This window comes from Somniosus microcephalus, chromosome 7, assembly GCF_052327205.1.
Source record: "Somniosus microcephalus isolate GS21.2 chromosome 7, FLI_Smic_1.0, whole genome shotgun sequence".
Taxonomy (NCBI): domain Eukaryota; kingdom Metazoa; phylum Chordata; class Chondrichthyes; order Squaliformes; family Somniosidae; genus Somniosus; species Somniosus microcephalus.
In genome coordinates this window covers 56,904,430-56,925,120 of record NC_140993.1, presented here as the reverse complement: position 1 = coordinate 56,925,120, position 20,691 = coordinate 56,904,430, and the positions used below count along the sequence as shown (strand labels likewise).

The window sequence follows — 20,691 nt, the reverse complement described above, 5'->3', positions numbered from 1 at the left end:
TGCCTGCTCCTCCGGGCCCCAATAAGGAAAGTTATTATTTTCCTTCGCTGGGTTCCTGACAGCTTCACCTCGCAGGACAGCTAAGGTGTGTGCTCTGCTCAGGAGTGTGTTAAGCTACCATCGGGGTTCCACACATATCATGATACAGTACCTCGATTTGCTTTTATTAATGAGGCTCTTGCCAGTGTCCAATGGGAGCTTCCTCTGCCATCAAAACTAGTGGCAATAGAACCGTAGATTGGCGGAAACGGAGCGGGCAGTGGAGCCACCTTGCTCCCTTCCTGCCGATGGGGGAAAGTTAACATTCCCCAGTAAGAAATCTTTTCCGCTCCATTAACCAGTTCCCAGATGCTACATACATTTAACCATCTGACCCTAACAGGTTTAACAGAGTGCGAAATCAGTCCCTGGGGCCCAAAGTGTGACCCGCAAGGACGGTATAGAGCTGCTCAGCAAGATGCCAGCGCTCAGAAATCTTTCTGCGTCACTGCGAATGGAGTGCGATTAGCCTGGACTGAGACCAATGGAACCCTCACTGACTCAGATTGTATTGGTGAGTAGATGTATTTAGGTTATTTGATTCCTTTTTGAGTTGCAGTGAAATTTTATTAATGGGTGTGTTTATTGGCATTTGAGTGAATATTAACAGCTTTCACATTGTCAGTCATAATCCTGAAATCTGTTAGTCCATACGAACACACGAACATACGAATTAGGAGCAGGAGTAGGCCACTTGGCCCCTCGAGCCTGCGCCGCCATTCAATAAGATCATGGCTAATCTGATTACTCCACATACCCGCCTACCCCCGATAACCTTTCACCCCCTTGCTTATCAAGAATATATCTACCTCTGCCTTTAAAATATTCAAAGACTCTACTTCCACAGCCCTCTAAGGAAGAGAGTTCCAAAGACTCACGACCCTCTGAGAAAAAATTTCTCCTCATCTCTGTCTTAAATAGGCGACCCCTTGTTTTTAAAACAGTGACCCCTAGTTCTAGATTCTCCCACAAGAGGAAACGTCCTCTCCACATCCACCCTGTCAAGACCCCTCAGGATCTTATATGTTTCAATCAAGTCACCTCTTACTCTTCTAAACTCCAGCGGATACAAGCCTAGCCCGTCCAACCTTTCCTCATAAGACAACCCGTCCATTCCAGGTATTAGTCCAGTAAACCTTCTCTGAACTGTTTCCAACGCATTTACATCCTTCCTTACATAAGGAGACCAGGCTTCCTGACTGTCACTACTATTGTGATTTACCTTTGAGACTCTACCCTGGAAAGTGTCTACTCCCAGATTATACAAACGAAGTGTGTAATCAGTTGGAAGGTAGCTGAGCCATTCTTCTCAAGGTTAAACTTCACCGCCGATGTTCTTCCCAGCCCCTACCATCCATTTTGGAGGTTGAAGCAACATTTTAAAAAAAGCCAACAACAAAACAGGCCTACTTTTACAATAGCAAAATACTGTAGATGCTGGAAATCTGAAATAACAACAGAAAACGCTGGAAATACTCAGCAGGCCAGGCAGCATCTGTGGAGAGAGAAACGTTTCAGGTCTAGGATTCTTCATCAGAACTGGAAAAAGCTGGAGATGTAACAGATATTAAGCAGGTGCAGAGACAGGGGGGCGGTTTAGGAGGGGAGGAAGGAATTGAAAGAACATACTGTGCTTATGTAAGAGGCAGGAAAGATAAAATGTTGCAAATGGGAATGGCAAAATAATACAGCATGAAAAATGGGGGCAGGGGTTATTGTCTGAAATTGTTGAACTCAATGTTGAGTCCGGCAGGCTGTAAAGTGCCTAATCGAAAGATGAGGTGCTGTTCCTCGAGCTTACGTTGAGCTTCATTGGAACAATGTAATAGGCCGAGGACAGAGAGATCAGTGTGGGAGTGAAGCGGTGAATTAAAGTGACAGGCGACCGGAAGCTCAGGGTCACCCTTATGGGCTGAACAGAGGTGTTCCGCAAAGCGGTTGCCCAATCTGCATTTGGTCTCCCCACTGTAGAGGAGACCTCATCGTGAGCAGCGAATACAGTATATTAAATTGCAAGAAGTACAAGTAAATCGCTGTTTGACCTGGAAGGGGTGTTTGGGGCCCTGGACAGTGGGAAGGGAGGAGGTAAAAGGGAATGTGTTGCATCTCCTGCGCTTGCACAGGAAGGTGCCAGGCGAAGGAGAAGGGCTGTTAGGGGTGATTGAGGAGTAGACCAGGGTGTCGCGGAGGGAGCGGTCCCTTCGGAATGCTGAAAGGGGAGGTGAGGGGAAGATGTGTTTGGTGGTGGGATCATGTCGGAGGTGGCGGAAATGGTGGAGGATGATCCGTTGAATGTGGAGGCTGGTGGGGTAAAAGGTGAGGACAAGAGGAACCCTATCATGGTTCTGGGAGGGAGGGGAAGGGGTGAGAGCAGAAGTGCGGGACATGGAACGGACACAGTCAAGGGCCGTGTCAACCACGGTAGAGGGGAATCCTCGGTTGAGGAAAAAGGAAGACATGTTGGAAGCACTGGTATGGAAGGTGGCATCGTCAGAACAGACGCGGCGGAGACGGAGAAACTGGGAGAATGGAATAGCGTCCTTACAGGAAGCGGGGTGGGAGGAAGTGTAGTCCAGGTAGCTGTGGCAGTCAGTGGGCTTGTAGTGGATGTTTGTCGAAAGCCTATTGCCAGAAATGGAGACGGAGAAGTCAAGGAAGGGAAGGGAAGAGTCTGAGATGGACCATGTGAAGGTGAGGAAAGGGTGGAAATTGGAAGTAAAGTGAATGAACTTATCTAGTTCAGGGCGAGAGCAGGAAACGGCACCGATACAGTCATCGATGTACTGGAAAAAGAGGTGAGGGAGGGGACCTGAGTAGGACTGGAACAAAGAATGTTCCACATATCTCATGAACAGGCAGGCATAGCTAGGGCCCATGCGGGTTCCCATAGCAACACCTATAATTTGGAGGAAGTGAGTGGAGTCAGAGGAGAAGTTGTTCAATGTGAGAACAAGTTCAGCCAGGCGGAGGAGGGTGGTGGTAGATGGGGACTGGTTGGGCCTACTTTTATTTAGTCAATCAAAAAATGACACACGTGATCACATTGTAGCTTCAATGAGGTCACTCTCTACTGTGTTTTTATGTATCAAAACATGAAACAGTTGCTACTGACTAATGAGTCAGTATTTGGCAGCCCCCAGAGTAATAATGGGGTCGATTTTCAGTGTGCCGTGAGGCGGGCTTTTAGGCGTGCGGGGAGCAAAAATCCCGAATTCGGGGGTCCTGACACCATCCCGCCCAAAACCCGCCTCCGTGTAAGTTTCAAAGGAGGCGGGTACCCGCCCCGCACTGGGACCCGCCGACCCGAGGCGGGAAGGGATTAGTGCCAATTAACTGCCTGTTAACAGGTAGTTAACAGGCAGTTTTTAGCCTAATCCCTATTTTGAGGGGTGTCGTGTGGGATTCCTGACGGCTCCAAACCACGCCAGGTTAGAGCAGGCGGGCCGTCGGGTTGAAGGACTTGGAGGGCTCGCGATGTCGGTGTTCAGGTGAGTGATGGGTGTATGAGTGCAAAGGTAAGTGTGTTTGGTGTGTCTAAAGTGTGTAAAGAAGTTTAAATTACCTGTACTTACCTTAACAGCCTTTTTTCCTCTAGGTTTCAGGAGTCCATCACTCAGCCGGCACTGAAAGCAAAATGGCTGCGAGCTGTCAAAAGTGACAGCCTTCAGCTTTCATTGCCGGTGAGAGTTCTAACTGAGTCTGTGTAGAAGGACTCAGGTTAGAAGTCAGACTGTCAGGGTTGATTTTCCTGGAGCCGTCAGGTGGGATTTCAGGCATGTGGGGGGGGGGGGAAATCCCAAATTTGGGTGTCCCGACACCATCCCGCCCAAAACCCCGCCCCACACAAGTTTCAGGGGCGGCGGGTACCCGCCCCGCACTGGGACCCGCCGAAACCAGGCGGGAAGGGATTAGTGCCAATTAACTGCCTGTTAACAGGTAGTTAACAGGCAGTTTTTAGCCTAATCCCTATTTTCAGGGATGTCGTGTGGGATTCCCGATGGCTCCAAACGACGCCAGGTTAGAGCAGTCGGCCGTCGGGTTGAAGGAGTTGGAGGGTTCGCGATGTCGGTGCTCATGTGAGTGATGGGTGCATGAGTGCAAAGGTAAGTGTGCTTGGTGTGTCTAAAGTGTGTAAAGAACTTTTACTTACCTGTACTTACCTTAACAGCCTTTCTTCCTGTAGCTGTCGGGAGCCCATCACTCAGCAGGCACTTAAAGCTGAACGGCTGTGATCTGTGAAAAGTGACAGCCTTCAGCTTTGAGTGCTGCTGAGAGTTCTAACTGAGTCTGTGCAGAAGGACTCAGGTTAGAACTCAGACTGTCAGTGTTTCACAGCTTCAAACAGCTGTGAAACACTGATATTTCATCTGTCAAGAACTCTTGACAGATGAAATTGCAGTCTGTGACGTCACCTGTTGCCGGGTGGCCCTTAATTGGCCTGCTGAACCTGCTGGGCGGGCTCAACAAGGTCAATCAAGGGAAAATCACGTGGATTGGCCAGACATCGATGTAGGCAGGACTAAAACCCGAAAGTTGTAGACCCGCCTCCTTCCCGACTGCTGAATGAAAATCGACCCCAATGTGTCTGGAAGTGTGTAATCCATGGTACAGTAAGGGTTAATTCCTGATATATTCAAATATGCACTTTCCCAACACAAATGGAATCAGTTGACTTTGCTTTATGTGCATACTGTAAGGTCCCAGGTTATTGGACATTCTCATTGAGGGAAGAACATTGACAGGAAGAGAAATTAAGTTAGATAAATATCTGGGAACGGGATCAGAGGTTTTTAGTGATACATGTAGACTGAGCTGATCAAATAACTCACAGGTTACATTGGTGCCGATTGGGCAGGGTGTCATTTGTGAAGGAAGGCAATCCAAGGTTGATTAGTGAAGATTTGAAGAGAGCTGAATATTCTGGAATTTTGCTTGGTAACTTTGCAGGATCAACAGTTTTAGTTGGGTGGCATGATAGAAATAGATTGCAGTATTGAGGGATCATTTGCCTCATGTTAAAATGAAGAGAAAGCTGATCAAGGGACATAGAGAGGGAAAAGGGTTACATTGCTTGACCTCTTAAAATGTACTTCATATTGTTTCCCTTGTTACTTGTATTCTACGTGTCTTCATGCCTCTGCCTGGGGTATTGTGTAAAGCCAATATATGGAAACTCTCCATTAATTGCCACTTTCTATGCTCTGCCTGGTATCTCTTTCAATTTGCACGAACTGGATCACCAGGCACCAAGTGCCAATTAACGGACTGAATGGCGTTTTCTCATTCCACGGTTTCTTATGTTTTTTAAAACACAGTTCTTTATTTTCCTGCCTGCAGTGTTCCGACAGTTTGACAGCATCAATCAATCCCAGCTGCTTCTGAACTCTGAAGACACGGAAATCATTGAAGTTTTGACAGCACATCCTGATCGTCAGAGGCAGCTTCTGGATTGTCTCACAGGTCAGTCAAGGTCATGATTGCTCTGATGGTTTCATCATTTCATTTCACAGGAATCCCAGCAGATTGGAAGGTAGCAAATGTAACTCTGCTATTCAAGAAAGGAGGGAGAGAGAAAATAGGCAACCACAGGCCAGTTAGCCTGACATCAGTCATCGGGAAAATGCTGGAATCCATTATTAAGGAAGTGGTAACAGGACACTTAGAAAATCATAATATGATTAAGGCAGAGGGAAATCGTGTTTAACAAATTTATTAGAGTTTTTTGAGGATGTAACTAACAGGGTAGATAAAGGGGAACCAGTGGATGTAGTATATTTGGATTTCGAAAAGGCATTCAATAAGGTGCCACATAAAAGGTTGCTATGCAAGATAAGGGCTCATGGGGTTGGGGTAGTATATTAGCATGGATAGAAGATTGGTTACCGGGTAGAAAACAGAGAGTAGTGATATACGGGTCATTTTCCGGTTGGCAGGCTGTAACTAGTGTGGTGCCGTAAGGGTCAGTGCTTGGGCCTTAGCTACTTACTATCTATATTAATGATTTAGATGAAGGGACTGAGTGCACTGTATCCAAGTTTGTTGACAATACAAAGCTAGGTGGGAAAGTAAGCTGTGAGGAGGACACAAAGGACTGGATTTTGCGGGGTGTCAGCAGGCGTGATCAGTGATGGGTCGGGTGGGAAAGTGTTTTTTTTCCCCAGCGGGTCGGGACCCCACTGTACACCTGCCGCCATGTGACTTTACCAAATGTCGGGTCTGTCAGCACTGAGCAGACCCGACATGCAGCGGGGGGGGCGGGGGGGGCGGAGGTAATTAAAATCATTAGTGGCTTGTTTACAGCCACTTATCAATCATTTTTTCCCAGCTTTTTGGATTTGACAGGTCGCCCACCGGCTTCCTGTTGTGCCTGGACCTCGTCTGTGAAGTTGAGGCGGGAGGTCAGTGGCCATTGACTCAGCTTCAAATGTCAAGTCAAAGCTCCCAGCTGATTGAGATATGTCCGCTTAATCACCAGCTTCTCTAAATTCAGGATGCTGCAAATCTTTGCACAAGTCTCCATTTAGTCTGACCTCATTACCTCTCCCACCATTGACAGATCGCTTCTGTCATCTCTACTTCACCTGTCATCTATTCCATCAGTATGGGTACCCTTGAAACTCTCTCAACTTGGTCCTCAGAATCCCACCATGATCAGCCCCAACACCAGCACCAGGCACACCAGCAGCACCAAAAAACACACCAACCTTCTCCGCAATCAACTGATGCTGCACAGGACACAAGGCATCAGCACCCGACCACATTGCTGCCCGGGACGCCAGGGATGGCCTCACCATGGCCAGATTTACTTCATTTGATGCTGTACACCTTGGCTGCCACATGATGCGCCAGGTTGGCACCACCCACCAACACCATAAAGCATCCCTACACTGCCCAAGCCATTCCTTTTTCACTCATCACCATTGCAGGGGGTACCGTTATGTCTCACCATTCACTGCAACTCACTAAGTCACTTTCAAAGGTGCACACAAATCTGTCCAAGAACGCAAAGTGTTGAAAATAAAGGTTTCAATGTTTGATGGCACATTAACAGAAACTTTATATGAACATTTGATAAAACACCCAAGTGCCTACCCTTGTGTGTTGTTGATGGTATGATTGGACGAGGATGAGGGTGAGTGTGAGGAGTGGCTGGTCAGATGGGGATGTGATAATGTAGATAAAGGGGGATGGGTGGAGGTGCAAGGTAAGTTGGTGTGAGTGTGGATGTGCATGAATAGGGTAGGGAAGGCAGAGTGATGGGGATGTGATGAGAGGCACAGAGGATGAGGTTGCGTGTGCCTTTGTACTAATGTTTCGTGTTCTACTGAGATCATTGAAAGGTTTGCGGCACTGCACCCAGGTCCTCCTGACCATGTCCCTGCTTGTGCCCTCCTGTGCAATGTGCAGCCAGGCTGTGTTGATCTCCTGGGGAGGTCTCTTCCGCCCTTCGGAAGGGAAGAGGACCTCCCTGCGTGCTGTGACTCCCTCCATAAGCAAATGGAGGGAGACATGGGAGAGCCTGGGTGCAGCCCTGCATCTCTGTGCAGTGCTTGTCAGTGTTTGTAGCACCTCAGTGCTGTAGAACACTGACAGCACAAATGTCAAAAGAAAGTTGGCCATGGTCCCTTTAAGGAAACCGGCTGATGACGCGTCATGAAATGACGTCACCAGACGAGCTTATTCTAATTGGCTGGGAAATGCGTTGGGCAGGCTTAACAAGCCCAATCGGGAGAAATTGATTTCAGAGGCTGGGATGGAGACAGCAGCGGAGTCAGGACCCAACACCGACGTTGCCCGCCACTGACCTGCCGAGGTTCTTAAAATCACAGTTAAAGAGTCTGCAAAGAGGTATAGGCAAGTTAAGTGAGTGGGTAATGAGGTGGCAGATGGAGTATAATGTGGGGAAATGTGAGGTTATTCACTTTGGTAGGAAGAATAGAAAAACAGAATGTTTTTTAAATGGTGAGAAACTATTAAATGTGGTGTTCAGAGAGATTTAGGTGTCCTCGGACAGGAAACACAGAAAGTTAGTGTGCAGTACAGCAAGCAATTAGGAAGGCAAATGGCATGTTGGCCTTTATTGTAAGGGGGTTGGAATACAAGAGTAAGGAAGTCTTACTACAATTGTACAGGGCTTTGTGAGACCACACCTGGAGTACTGTGCACAGTTTTGATCTCCTTATCTGAGAAAGGACAGACATGCCTTGGAGGCGGTGCAACGAAGGTTCACTAGATTGACCCCTGGGAAGAGAGTGTTGTCCTATGAGGAGAGATTGTATAGAATGGGCCTATACTCTCTGGAGTTCAGAAGAATGAGAGGTGATCTCATTGAAACATATAAGATTCTGAGGGGGATTGACAGGGTAGATGCTGAGAGGTTGTTTCCCCTGGCTGGAGTGTCTAGAACTAGGGGGCATAGTCTCAGGATAAGGGGTAGGCCATTTAAGACTGAGGTGAGAAGGAATTTCTTCACTCAGAGGGTTGTGAATCTTTGGAATTCTCTACCCCAAAGGGCTGTGGATGCTGATTTGTTGAGTATATTCAAGGCTGAGATAGATCGATTTTTGGACTCTAGGGGAATCAAGGGACATGGGGATTGGTTGGGAAAGTGGATTTGAGGTCGAAGATTAGCCATGATCTTATTGAATGGTGGAGCAGGCTCGAAAGGCTGTATGGCCTACTCCTGCTCCTAATTCTTATGTTCTTATGGTTGATCCGCTTTGAGGGGCAGGCAGATTTTATGGGTGGCGTGATTAAAATAGATTACAGCAAACAATATTACTAACGAGTGGTGCACCATCATCACAAGCACTGTAAGGGTTCAAGGAGAAGGCCCACCACCACCACCTTTTCACTGTCAATTAGAATGGGCAATAAGCGCGGCCTTGCCAACGTATCCCACATCCCAAGAACATTCCTTTTTACAAGTTTGTAGCAAATCAATTAAATTGTGATTATTATGGCAAGGATAATTTTAACAAGGATTGATTAAGCCTTTTATTTTCTGTAATAAGTCTGTTCTAATCAAAGGTCTGTAATGACAAAGGTTCAAAGTGCATTTTGTACACCTCCTCAATGATATTCAGGACTATACTAGAAATCCAGAGGCCTGGACTCATATTCCAGAGAACGTGAGTTCAAATCCCACCATGGCAATTTGAGAAGTTGGCCTGTATGTGAGTCCAGTCCCAACGTGGCTGACTCTTAAATGCCCTCTGACATGGTCCACTCAGTTGTATCAAACAAAGAATTTCAGCGGTTCAAGAAGAATGCCCAACCACTATTATCTCAGTGTAAGTAGGGATAGGAAATGAATGACGTCTTTGCCAGTGATGCTCACATTCAGAATTTTTTTTTAAATTGCAGATACAAACCAACAGATAGAGAGGAGGAAAGTTGAGATAAGTCAAAGCTCCATAGTCTAGAAAAAAGTTAGTTAAATGGCAACTTCATTGAAGTATATATCTGTAATTAAAAATTTTGCATAGAAGTTTCTCCTGAATTCCTTATTGGATTTATTAGTGACTATTTTATATTTATGACCCCTAGTTCTGAACTCCCCCACAAGTGGAAACATCTTCTCTACATCTGCCCTGTTAAACCCCTTCATAATCTTAAAGACCTCTATCAGGTCAAATATATATCCAATTCCTTTTTGAAAGTTACTATTGAATCTGCTTCCAGCACACTTTCAGGCAGTGCATTCCAGACCACAGCAACTTGCTGTCTAAAAACGTTTCTCTTCATCTCTGGATCGTTTGTCAATATGCAAACTCTGCTCACTTTAGGCTGTTATGGTCAGCAGAGACGGGAGATTTTTATCGCATCAGTTGTGTTTGATTTGACTCCAAGCTCTAGATGTGATGGAACCTTGTTCAAACCCACTGGAATACCCACAAAGGTTTATTTTAAAGGTGTTTGCTGAACATACGCAGTTAGATAAATGAGCCCCTTTGTTTCCCAAATGGCTTTTCTGTTAAAATATTTCTATTCAGGTTTAAAATAAACCATGAAGCCACGCGTAAAGAAAACTTAAATGTTTCCCTTTGCAGAATGCTCCGGAAATGAGATGTGTAACTTTCTGACATTATTCAGCAAAGGAGAGCTGTTCCAGTGTGAGCTTTACAATAGCTCAGAATCCAACTTGCTCTGCAAAACCTTTGGCCAGGTAGGGGAGATGTTTTATTGCTCTTTGTTGCATTGTTATAGTATCACATCGTTAAATGGAACTACTTTGGTATGGAACTACAGTACTTTGGTATAGTGTAGTTATATTGCTATGTGGCACACTGTGCACAGGCAGTGCACAGTGCAGCGTCGGACATCTTGTATCACTCCGCACCATGCGGCAGCACTGTAACAAAAGCAAGAATACAGCTTAGTAAAAGCACTAACTAAAAATGAACTAAAAGTGTCTGTAATATATATAGTATAAGAACACAAGGAGACACAACACTCTTATATTCAAATTATTGACATCGCTAGCCGATACCCTGTGTGATATTAATGTGCTTGCCATAATGCAGCATCATTAGAGAGTAGAAATGAGAAAAGGCCCACACAGCAAACCCACCCTGCAGGTACATTCTCAGAACCCATACAGGCCATGTTCAACTTCCTCCTGTAATGGCACCAAGCCCTTTTTTAAACTGAGAAAGCTAGGTGAAGAATCAAGGCAAATAGTGCAGAACAAAACACTAGTCGGAACCGGAGACAGTTGCTGTCCGAGGATTCCCCTCTACCGTGGTTGACACTGCCCTCGACCGTGTCAGTTCTATCTCCCGCACTTCTGCCCTCACCCCTGCCCCTCCCTCCCGGAACCACGATAGGGTTCCCCTTGTCCTCACCTTTCACCCCACCAGCCTCCACATTCAACGGATCATCCTCCGGCATTTCCGCTACCTCCAAAGTGATCCCACCACCAAACGTATCTTCCCCTCCCCTCCCCTTTCAGCATTCTGCAGGGACCGCTCCCTCCGAGACACCCTAGTCCACTCCTCTATCACCCCAAACAGCCCTTCCCCTTCGCCTGGCACCTTCCCGTGCAAGCGGAGGAGATGTAACACCTGCCCCATACCTCCCCCCTTCCCACTGTCCAGGGCCCCAAACACCCCTTCCAGGTGAAACAGCGATTTACTTGTACTTCTCGCAATCTAGTATACTGTATTCGCTGCTCACGATGTGGTCTCCTCTACATTGGGGAGACCAAACGCAGATTGGGTGACCGCTTTGCGGAACACCTCCGTTCAGTCCGTAAGTGTGACCCCGAGCTTCCGGTCGCCTGTCATTTTAATTCACCGCTCCATTCCCACTCGGACCTCACCGTCCTTGGCCTCTTGTATTGTTCCACGGAAGCTCAACGTAAACTCGAGGAACAGCACCTCATCTTCTGATTAGGCACTCTGCAGCCTTCCGGACTCAATATCGAGTTCAACAATTTCAGATCATAAGCTCGGCCCCCATTTCATTTTTTCTTGTAATTTTTCCACTCCTTTCCCCCCCCCGCCCCTTTCCTTTTGTTTCTCTCTCACACCTGGCAGCTATCTTTTGCCCTGCCAGTACACTTTACACCTAATCTCAGCCTATTACCATCTCGTCTAGCTTCTAATCTCTGTTACTTCTTTTGTTTCTTTTATTCTTTTGTCCGATCGCAGCCCTGCCTTCGATCCAGTTTCTTTTCGTTCCAGTTTTGAAGAAGGGTTCGACCCGAAACGTCAACTCAAATTTCTCTCCACGGATGTTGCCTGACCTGCTGAGTATTTCCAGCATTTTCTGTTGTTTTTAGTGCAGAACAAAACCTGTTAGATCCGTGTATCTTAATGTTGTGTCCTTCAATAATCAGACAAAAGACTGCAGGGAACGATCAACAGGTGTTTACTGAATAAGGGTTACTCTAGAACTAACTATACAGATCACTACTCAGGGTTTATATACAGGTGTGGTCACTGCCGGTACTACAGTATACAGGAGCTGTAAAAAGTAGTTCTCCCCTTAAAGGTACATACATTACAATTCCTCCCCTTTTAGATTAACAGTACCATAACACTCATTTAACAATTAAATATCAAACTAATTACAATTAACACATTTAACATGCAACATTAGCTGAAAATAGTCTATTTATAAATTCAGTCTTTGGGGAGGCTTCCTGATCCTTTCTGGATAGCGCCTTTCCCAAGTGTCTTGCTCTTGGTGCGGAGGCAATTCTGGCCCCCTGTCATCGGTTGGTTCATCAGCTTCCGATGCTACTGTTTCTGAGGTAGATGCGACCTGTACGTTGGGTTCCTCACCAGGTACGTATGGCTGAGACATGGGGTTGACTCATTCCTGTGACTCTAGGATCTGGTCAGCATGGCGTCTCACAATGTTCTCCCCAACATCCACTGTGTACATTAGTGGCCCCTGCCGTGTGCATATCGTTCCTGGTTGCCACTTCTCTGTTCGGTAGTCGCGGGCCAAGACTGGTTGCCCTACATTGAAGCTCCTTGTCGGCTTCTCATTGATGTGCTGGAATTGCTTACTCGCAACATCTCTTCGTACATTTGGTCTGAGTAAATCCAGATGAGATCTCAACCTTCGGTTAAAGAACATCATGGCCGGGGTCTGGTTGGTGACTGCATGTGTCGCATTTCTGTAGGCTAACAGGAAATTGTCCACCTTATGCTGCAGTGGAATGTCGTCATCGCACATGGCCCTTACTGCTTTTTTAAAGGTTTGTACGAACCTCTCAGCCAATCCATTTGTGGCTGGATGATACGGGCGGATGTGTAATGCCTTACCCCATTCCTTTTCATAAATCTTCGAAACTCTTCGGACACAAACTGTGGTCTGTTATCAGAGCAAATCTGCTCTGGCAAGCCGTTCCTGGCAAAAATGGTCCGTAGGACTGCAATAGTTTTCTCCGTGGTGGTGGAGGACATTTTGATCACCTCAGGCCATTTCGAGTGCGCATCCACGGCTACTAAAAACATTGAGTCCATGAATGGACCAGCAAAATCAATATGCACCCATTGCCATGGAGATGAGGGCCACTCTCATGGGTGTAGAGGGGCATGTGGTGGTGCATTTTGGACCTTCTGGCATCCTGAGCAGCTCTTTGTCAGGTCCTCGATTTGCTGATCGATCCCCGGCCACCCCACATGAGCCCTAGCAAGGCTTTTCATTTTCACCCCTCCCAGATGACCTTCGTGAAGCTCATTGAGCACTCTCTCCCTTAACTTGGGTGGAATTACCACTCGGGATCCACACATCAAGGTCCCCTGGCATACTGACAGCTGTTCTCTTCTGGATGAGAATGCTGGCAACAGTGAGTCGCCATGTGCTGGCCATCCCTTCACCGTCAAATCATATACCCGAGACATCGTCGGGTCATTTCGGGTCTCCTTCTCTATACCAGCGTTAGTTACTGGCAAGCATTCAATTATAGTCGAATGAAATATTTCGACAGGATCCACTGCTGGTGCTTCCTTCGCAGTAGGCAGTGGCAGGCGTGATAGCCCATCAGCGTTTCCATGCTGTTTCGTGCCCTTATATTCGATTTCATATTGGTGCGCCCCTAGAAAAAGGGACCATCTTTGTAGCCATTGCGCAGTCATCACCGGAACGCCCTTCTTTGGATTAAAGATGGAGACAAGTGGTTGGTGGTCAGTCAGCAAGGTGAACTTCTGCCCGTGCAGATAGTGATTGAACTTTTTCACTCCCCACACTAGGCTGAGGGCCTCCCTGTCAATCTGGGCGTAGTTACGCTCGGCTGAGGTTAGTGACCGAGACGCAAAGGCTACTGGCCTCTCCGAGCCGTCCGAGAATTTGTGCGACAGCACCGCTCCAATGCCATAGGGTGATGCATCACACGCCAACCGAATTGGTAGTGCTGGGTTGAAATGAGCCAACACCTCTTTTGATGTGATCAATGCTTTGCTCTTCTGGAAAGCTCGTTTACATTCATCACTCCACTTCCATGGTACCCCCGTTTGCAGTAGGGTGTTCAGTGGGTGTAGTACTGTCGACAAATTCGGCAAGAACTTATGGTAGTGGTTCACCAGCCCGAGGAACGACCTCAGTTGTGACACATTTTCCGGTGCTGGAGCCTTGACTACTGCCTCAATCTTTTCAGGGGACTTATGTAACCCCTCTTTATCAATAACGTGGCCACAATACGAGATCTGCTTCTGGAAAAACTCGCATTTGTGGCGATTAGCTCGGAGCCCATATTCCTTCAATCTAGTGAGCACCTGCTCCAGGTTGGCGAGGTGATCACTGTCATTTTCGCCCGTGACCAGGATGTCGTCCAAATAACACTGGGTCCCTGGAATCCCTTGCAGGACTTGTTCCATTACCCTTTGCCAAATAGCCGGAGCTGATGCTACCCCGAACACCAGCCGGTTGTATTGGTAGAGACCTTTATGAGTGTTGATCGTGAGGTACTGTTTCGAGGCTTCTTCTACCTCCATTTGCAGGTACGCCTGGGCCAGATCAATCTTAGTGAAGCATTTCCCTCCAGATAGCGAGGCAAAAATATCTTCAATCTGCGGAAGCGGATATTGTACAGTGTGAAGGACTGGGTTCACTGTCACCTTAAAGACCCCACAGATGCGAACCTTCTTTGGTTCCCCAGGCGTATTACTCAACGACCTCTTCATTACAGGAACGATGGGTGTAGCCCACTCGCTCCAGTCCACTTTGGACAGTACTCCTGAACGTTCCAAACCTTCCAGCTCTGCTTCGACGGCTGGGCAGATCGCATAAGGTACCGGTCTGGCCTTAAAAAACTTTGGGCTTGCATTTTCCTCTATTTTGATCGTCGCTGTTATGCCTTTTAGTGTTCCGAGTCCCTGCTGGAACACTTCTTGTGCGTCAGTTAGCATTTTTGACAGTCGTCCAGGTGTGACGTCGTCATCCTTTTTGGCATCTACAGTCAGTGCTTGTATGGAATGCCAATCTAGCTGTATCTTCCGGATCCATTGATGTCCTAGTAGTGGTGGTCCTCCATCTGGCAATACATATAGGTCCATTTTTGGTGTTTCCTTGCCATTATATATAACATTCACCCTTATTTTTCCTTTGGGGTAGACTTTTTGCCCCGTGTACGTCTTCAAGACAATCTTTGTATCTCTCAAGGGTATATGTGAGAATAGCCACTTGTAGTCCCTTCGGTTTATGACTGTTAGGGCTGATCCTGTGTCCAATTCCATTTTCACTTGGACTCCTGCTATCTTGAGCGTGACACAGATAGTTTGGTGATCCTCCGTTTTGATCACATTATGTAGTTTCAGACAACCCAGCTCCTTGCTTCCGGAGTCTGTTTCACTTTTCTGTTCGTCTGAACTACTCTCCGTCACCTTATGTACCTTCTTGTACTTCTCCTGTGGGGATTTCTTGCTGCTGGTTTTCTTTCCCGACCTGCAGACTCTTGCTCTATGTCCTACTTTTCCACACTGTCTGCACACTTTGTCCTTGAACCAGCAATCATTATGGTCGTGTGTTGTTCTGCCGCAGCGATAGCACTTCACTGTTCCGTATGACATTTCATTTGTGCCATATTCTTGTGTTCTCCGTTGTATCTCTGCAGCGCCCCGTGCGGCTGCTTCGTGTGATACTGCAATGCTGAAAGCCTTGTCCAGCGTAAGATCCTTTTCTGATAGAAGCCGTTTCTGGGTTCCGTCACTTTGAAGCCCACACACAAACTTGTCCCTTAAAGTATCTGCTAGTCCTGTTCCAAACTGGCAGTGTTTCGATAGCTTGCGCAGTTCCATTAAATACTCAGCATTACTTTCATCTTTATGCTGGTTCCTTTTGTGAAACTTAAATCTTTCTGCTATCAGCAGCGGTGTGGGGTTTAAGTGGTCCTGTAGGATTGACACTATGTTTTCAAAATCCTTTTCTACTGGCTTCTCTGGGGTTACTAGGTTTCGTAGTAAGCCATACGTTTTTGCACCCATTGAATTCAACAATACCAGCGCTTTCTTGTCATCTGGCACTTCATTCGCCTTGCAGTATACTTCTATGCGTTCGACATATGTCGTCCAATCTTCGACTTCATTGTCGAACGCTATGATACTGCCACTCTTCGTCATTTTTGGGTGTGGTTAGACTGGCTTAAAATGGCATCTCCCGCGCTTTCCTTTCTTCCCCGCTGCGGCTTAAAATGGCGTCTCCCGCGCTTTCCTTTCTTCCCCGCTGCGGCTTAAAATGGCGTCTCCCGCGCTGCTGCCAACGCCGCTCTCGGCGGTCCTCGTGGCAAATGGCGATGCCCTGTGGGTTTCGTGCGCTGCTCCTGCGCTGCTGCCAATGCTGCTCTCTGCGGTCCTCGTGGCAATGGCAGCGCCTCGCGTTTTCCTGCGCGCCTCTCTCCCCCGTTGACGCTGCTCGGCCCTTGAACACCGGCTGTGCTCTGCTCTCTCTCGCCTCTCTTCCCCCGTTGACGCTGCTCGGCCCTTGAACACCGGCTGCGCTCTGCTCTCTCTCGTCTCTCTCCCTGTTGACGCCGCTCGGTCCTGAACACCGGCTGCGCCCTGTGCACTCTGCCCTCTCTCTCTCTCCCGTCGACGCTGCTCGGCCTTTTTCTGTGCCGCTCGGTCGGGCTCTAGCCGCCGCTGTCCGGGAAGGGTCTGCGCAGTACCTGTTGCCAGCCCGTTTCGCTGGACCACCGTGACTGGAAAGCCAAGCCTGGCTTTCGACAGCCTCCCCTGCGATGCTCAAATCTCCGCTGGATGACTGGGCGGTTGCCCATGGTCGACGCCCGTGCTTCTGGACTCGACCTCCTTCCACTGTTCTCCAGGAGCGAATCCCTGGGAGGTGATGCAGAGTTGCAGGTAGGTTCAAATCTGCGTCGTCGCCAATGTTAGATCCATGTATCTTAATGTTGTGTCCTTCAATAATCAGACAAAAGACTGCAGGGAACGATCAACAGGTGTTTACTGAATGAGGGTTAATCTAGAACGAACTGTACAGATCACTACTCAGGGTTTATATACAGGTGTGGTCACTGCCGGTACTACAGTATGCAGGAGCTGTAAAAAGTAGTTCTCCCCTTAAAGGTATATACATTACAAAACCAAGTTTGGAAAGAGTGGGAAAGAGTGCACGATAAACAAAGTAGTGGTTAGGGGACGCTAGGCCTGAGTTCTAAAAATCTCTAGATTGTAGGAGAAAGGGAAGAGTGAAGAGTATGTAGTTCCACAATTCGAGAAGCTGGGAGAGAATTAAAGTAGGAGGCAGTGAGATGAGCCTTGATTTCAACACAGTGAAAATGCAAATAGAAAGAAGAGTGCCCAGGATTATCTACACCTCGATAAATAAGGAGACTGTTCATTTCCTTTATGTTGGCTCCTGGGCTGGCAGCTTTTTTCTGAGCTGCTCTTTCCTTCAACTGTATCCGTGGTCATCCATTGCCATCTTTTGCCCTTTCTCCCCCCAATCTCCTTTCTTCCATTGCTTAAGATGCCCTGTCTCTGATAATGAAGGCATATCAGTCCAAACTACAAGTTCAAACTACAAGTTTAAAGCTCCCCCTGCAGAGTCCACTGCCCATCCCCCAGCGTGACTTTGTTCTCACTGAGCTTTCAACTGCTGGATCTCTGCTGAGACTTGACCTCTATCACTGGATTCCTTGCGGACAGGACTTCGTTGACTACACGGTTTGACTCAGCGGCTGTGGCGCTGCTCTGCTTTTCAGTCACTTCAAGTCTTATGCTGCGGAATCCCTTTGTCAACTTGGTTTCTGATCTCCTGGACTTCTCTGGCCATCTACACTACGTTTCTGCTTTGAATTACACTGGATTACACTACATTTCTGCACTTTACTACATGGGACTATACTGTATTTCGCTGTAAGGCTTATTTGCCATGTTTCTATCTCTGCTGCTAAAAGATTTTTACCTTTAAACTGCGGCTGTGTCTCTGTTGAACTGGTTTTACTGGGTTTTCAGCTCTGCTGGCTTGTAGGTAGCAGCTGCTTCACTTGCTGTCTGGTGACTCTTCCTACTGGTTTTCAGCTTTGCTGGTCACTGGCTTGTGGTTTTACCTTTTCTCCGCTGCTTTGATCTAAGGTGACCTCCAGCTTGCGTCAATTTAGCCATCATCTTTCTGCACCGCTACCGACTCTCATTCCTGTGGCAACAACCTGCATCCTCGAACTCTCTACCCTTCAAATAGCTTCTGGACTTCACTCACCTGCTTTGGACAGCGGTTCATCGATGCTCCGTACTGGCCCCATCCTGTTTACGTCAGCTTTGTCCTTCCATAGGACCTCTGACGTTGACCCTTGTCTCCAACCTATTCCCTGCTACCAGGAAATACGTATTCCATTAATTATTACATTTAAACAGGCCTATGTAACCCGAGCTTTTCCCGTGTCCATTCGCGTGCGCACTCTGGCTGCCGCTCCGGACCTGAGCCATTCAATACTTTTCCACTTTTTCCCCCCTCTTTTCCTTTCTCTCTATCCCTCCCGGACCGCTCTCCCCTGTCGTCATGCCTCCTTTTCATCTCTCCTCTCTCCTCTTTCAGATACTCTGCCCTTCCAAATCCCTACCCCAATCCCTCATTACTCTTTGACCTTCCTACTCTCCTGCCGCCGTCCCAGGCTCAACTCCCTCTTAGATAAGCCTACAACTTCCCTCTCTGTCTCTCTTGGCAACCTATGACGGGCCCATCGAGGTAGTCATTGCTGTCGCCTTACGAGCAGCAACTCCAACTGTCCCATCTTACTCTCTTGATGACTTTCCTGCCCAGCGGACCCACTGGGGGAGAATCTTGCCAATCTCCTCCCCATCCAACTCATACCTCCAGCGCTGACCCTGTGGACACTGGCAGTGGGGCAGCCATCACCGACCCTCTCCGCAGCTCCCTCCTGAATGTTCTTTCACTTGCGAACAAGGCCCTTGCCATCCATGAGCTTATCATGGATGATTGCATCGACATCATGGCCCTGACGGAAACTTGGTTGAGGGGTGATGACACCTTACCCTTAAATGAAGCCTTCCCGCCTGGCTATACTTTCCACCACTTGCTCAGACCGCCGTGGTGGCGGTTGTAATGTATATACCTTTAAGGGGGGAACTATCTTTTACAGCTCATGTATACTGCAGTACCAGCAGTGACCACACCTGTATATAGCACTGAGTAGTAATCTGTACAGACCAGTTCCCATGTGAGCCACGTTGAGTAAACACCTGTTGTACTGTTCTCCTGCAGTCTGTGTCTTATTATACACGGACACAACATTGGCGACAAGGCAAGTTCGAACCTACCTGCAACTCTGCATCACCTCCCGGGGATTCGTTCCTGGAGATCAGTGGATTGGAGGTCAAGGCCAGAGACTCGGGCGTCGACCACGGGCAACCGCCCAGTCATCCAGCAGAGCCTCGAGAATTGCGGGGGAGGCTGTCGAGAGCCAGGCTTGGCTTTCCAGTCGAGGTGGTCCAGCGAAACGGGCTGGCAACAGGTAGTGCGCAGACCCTTCCCGGACAGTGGCGGGCTAGAGCCCGACCGAGCTGCACAGCAAAGGGCTGAGCAGCGTTGACGGGGGAGAGAGAGAGAGGGCAGAGCGCACAGGGCGCAGCCGGTATTCAGGGGCCGAGCAGTGTCGAAGAGAGGGAGAGAGAGACGTGCAGAAACCCGCGAGGCGCTGCCATTGCCACGAGAACCGCCGGGAGCGGCGTTGGCAGCAGCGGGGGAGGAAGGAAAGTGCGGGAGATGCCATTTTAAGCCATTGGGAGACGCCATTTTAAACCACACCCAAAATGCCGAAGAGTGGCAGTATCACCGCATTTGACAATGAAGTCGAAGATTGGACTACATATGTCGAACGAATAGAGGTATACTGCAAGGCAAATGAGGTGTCAGATGACAAGAAAGCATCGGTATTGTTAAATTTAATGGGTGCAAAGACGTATGGTTTATTACGAAATCTAGTAACCCCAACGAAGCCAATGGAAAAGAGTTTTGAAGACATAGTAACGATACTACAGGAACATTTAAGCCCCACACCACTGCTGTTAGCAGAAAGATTCAAGTTTCACAAACGGAACCAGCATAAGGATGAAAGTAATGCTGATTATTTAACAGAACTGCGCAAACTATCAAAACACTGCCAGTTTGGAGCGGGACTGGCAGTTACCTTAAGGGACAAGTTTGTGTGTGGGCTTCAAAGTGAAGGAACCCAGAAACGGCTTTTATCTGAAAAGGACCTTATGCTGGAAAAGGCTTTCAGCATTGCGGTATCATATGAAGCAGCAGCACGGGGCGCTGCAGAGACACAACAGAGACCGCAAGAATATGGCACAAACGAAATGTCATATGGAACAGAGAAGTGCTATCGCTGTGGCAGAACAACACACGACCAGAATTATTGCTGGTTCAAAGGCAAAGTGTGCAGACAGTGTGGAAAAGTAGGACACATAGCACGAGTCTGCAGGTCGGGAAAGAAAACCAGCAATAAGAAACCTACCAAAGAAAAGTACAAGAAGGTACATAAGATGACGGAGAATAGTTCAGACGAACAAAAGAGTGATAATGACTCTGAAAGCAGGGAACTGAGTTGTCTGAAACTACATAATGTGATCACAACGCAGGATCACCGAACCATTTGGGTCACTCTCTCAAGATAGCAGGAGTCCAGGTAAAGATGGAATTGGACACAGGATCAGCCCT

General features: G+C 47.8%; 1 protein-coding gene across 1 annotated transcript in view; it reads left to right on the top strand.

Annotated features, from left to right (window-relative positions):
- Window positions 1-20,691, top strand: part of tg (thyroglobulin) — a 604,630-nt gene that overhangs the window by 104,053 nt on the left and 479,886 nt on the right. The window contains exons 19-22 of the mRNA XM_085993935.1: window positions 383-553; window positions 5,377-5,509; window positions 6,382-6,437; window positions 10,092-10,207. Of these exons, the coding sequence (XP_085850061.1) occupies window positions 383-553; window positions 5,377-5,509; window positions 6,382-6,437; window positions 10,092-10,207 (476 nt within the window). The remainder of the gene's footprint in view (window positions 1-382; window positions 554-5,376; window positions 5,510-6,381; window positions 6,438-10,091; window positions 10,208-20,691) is intronic.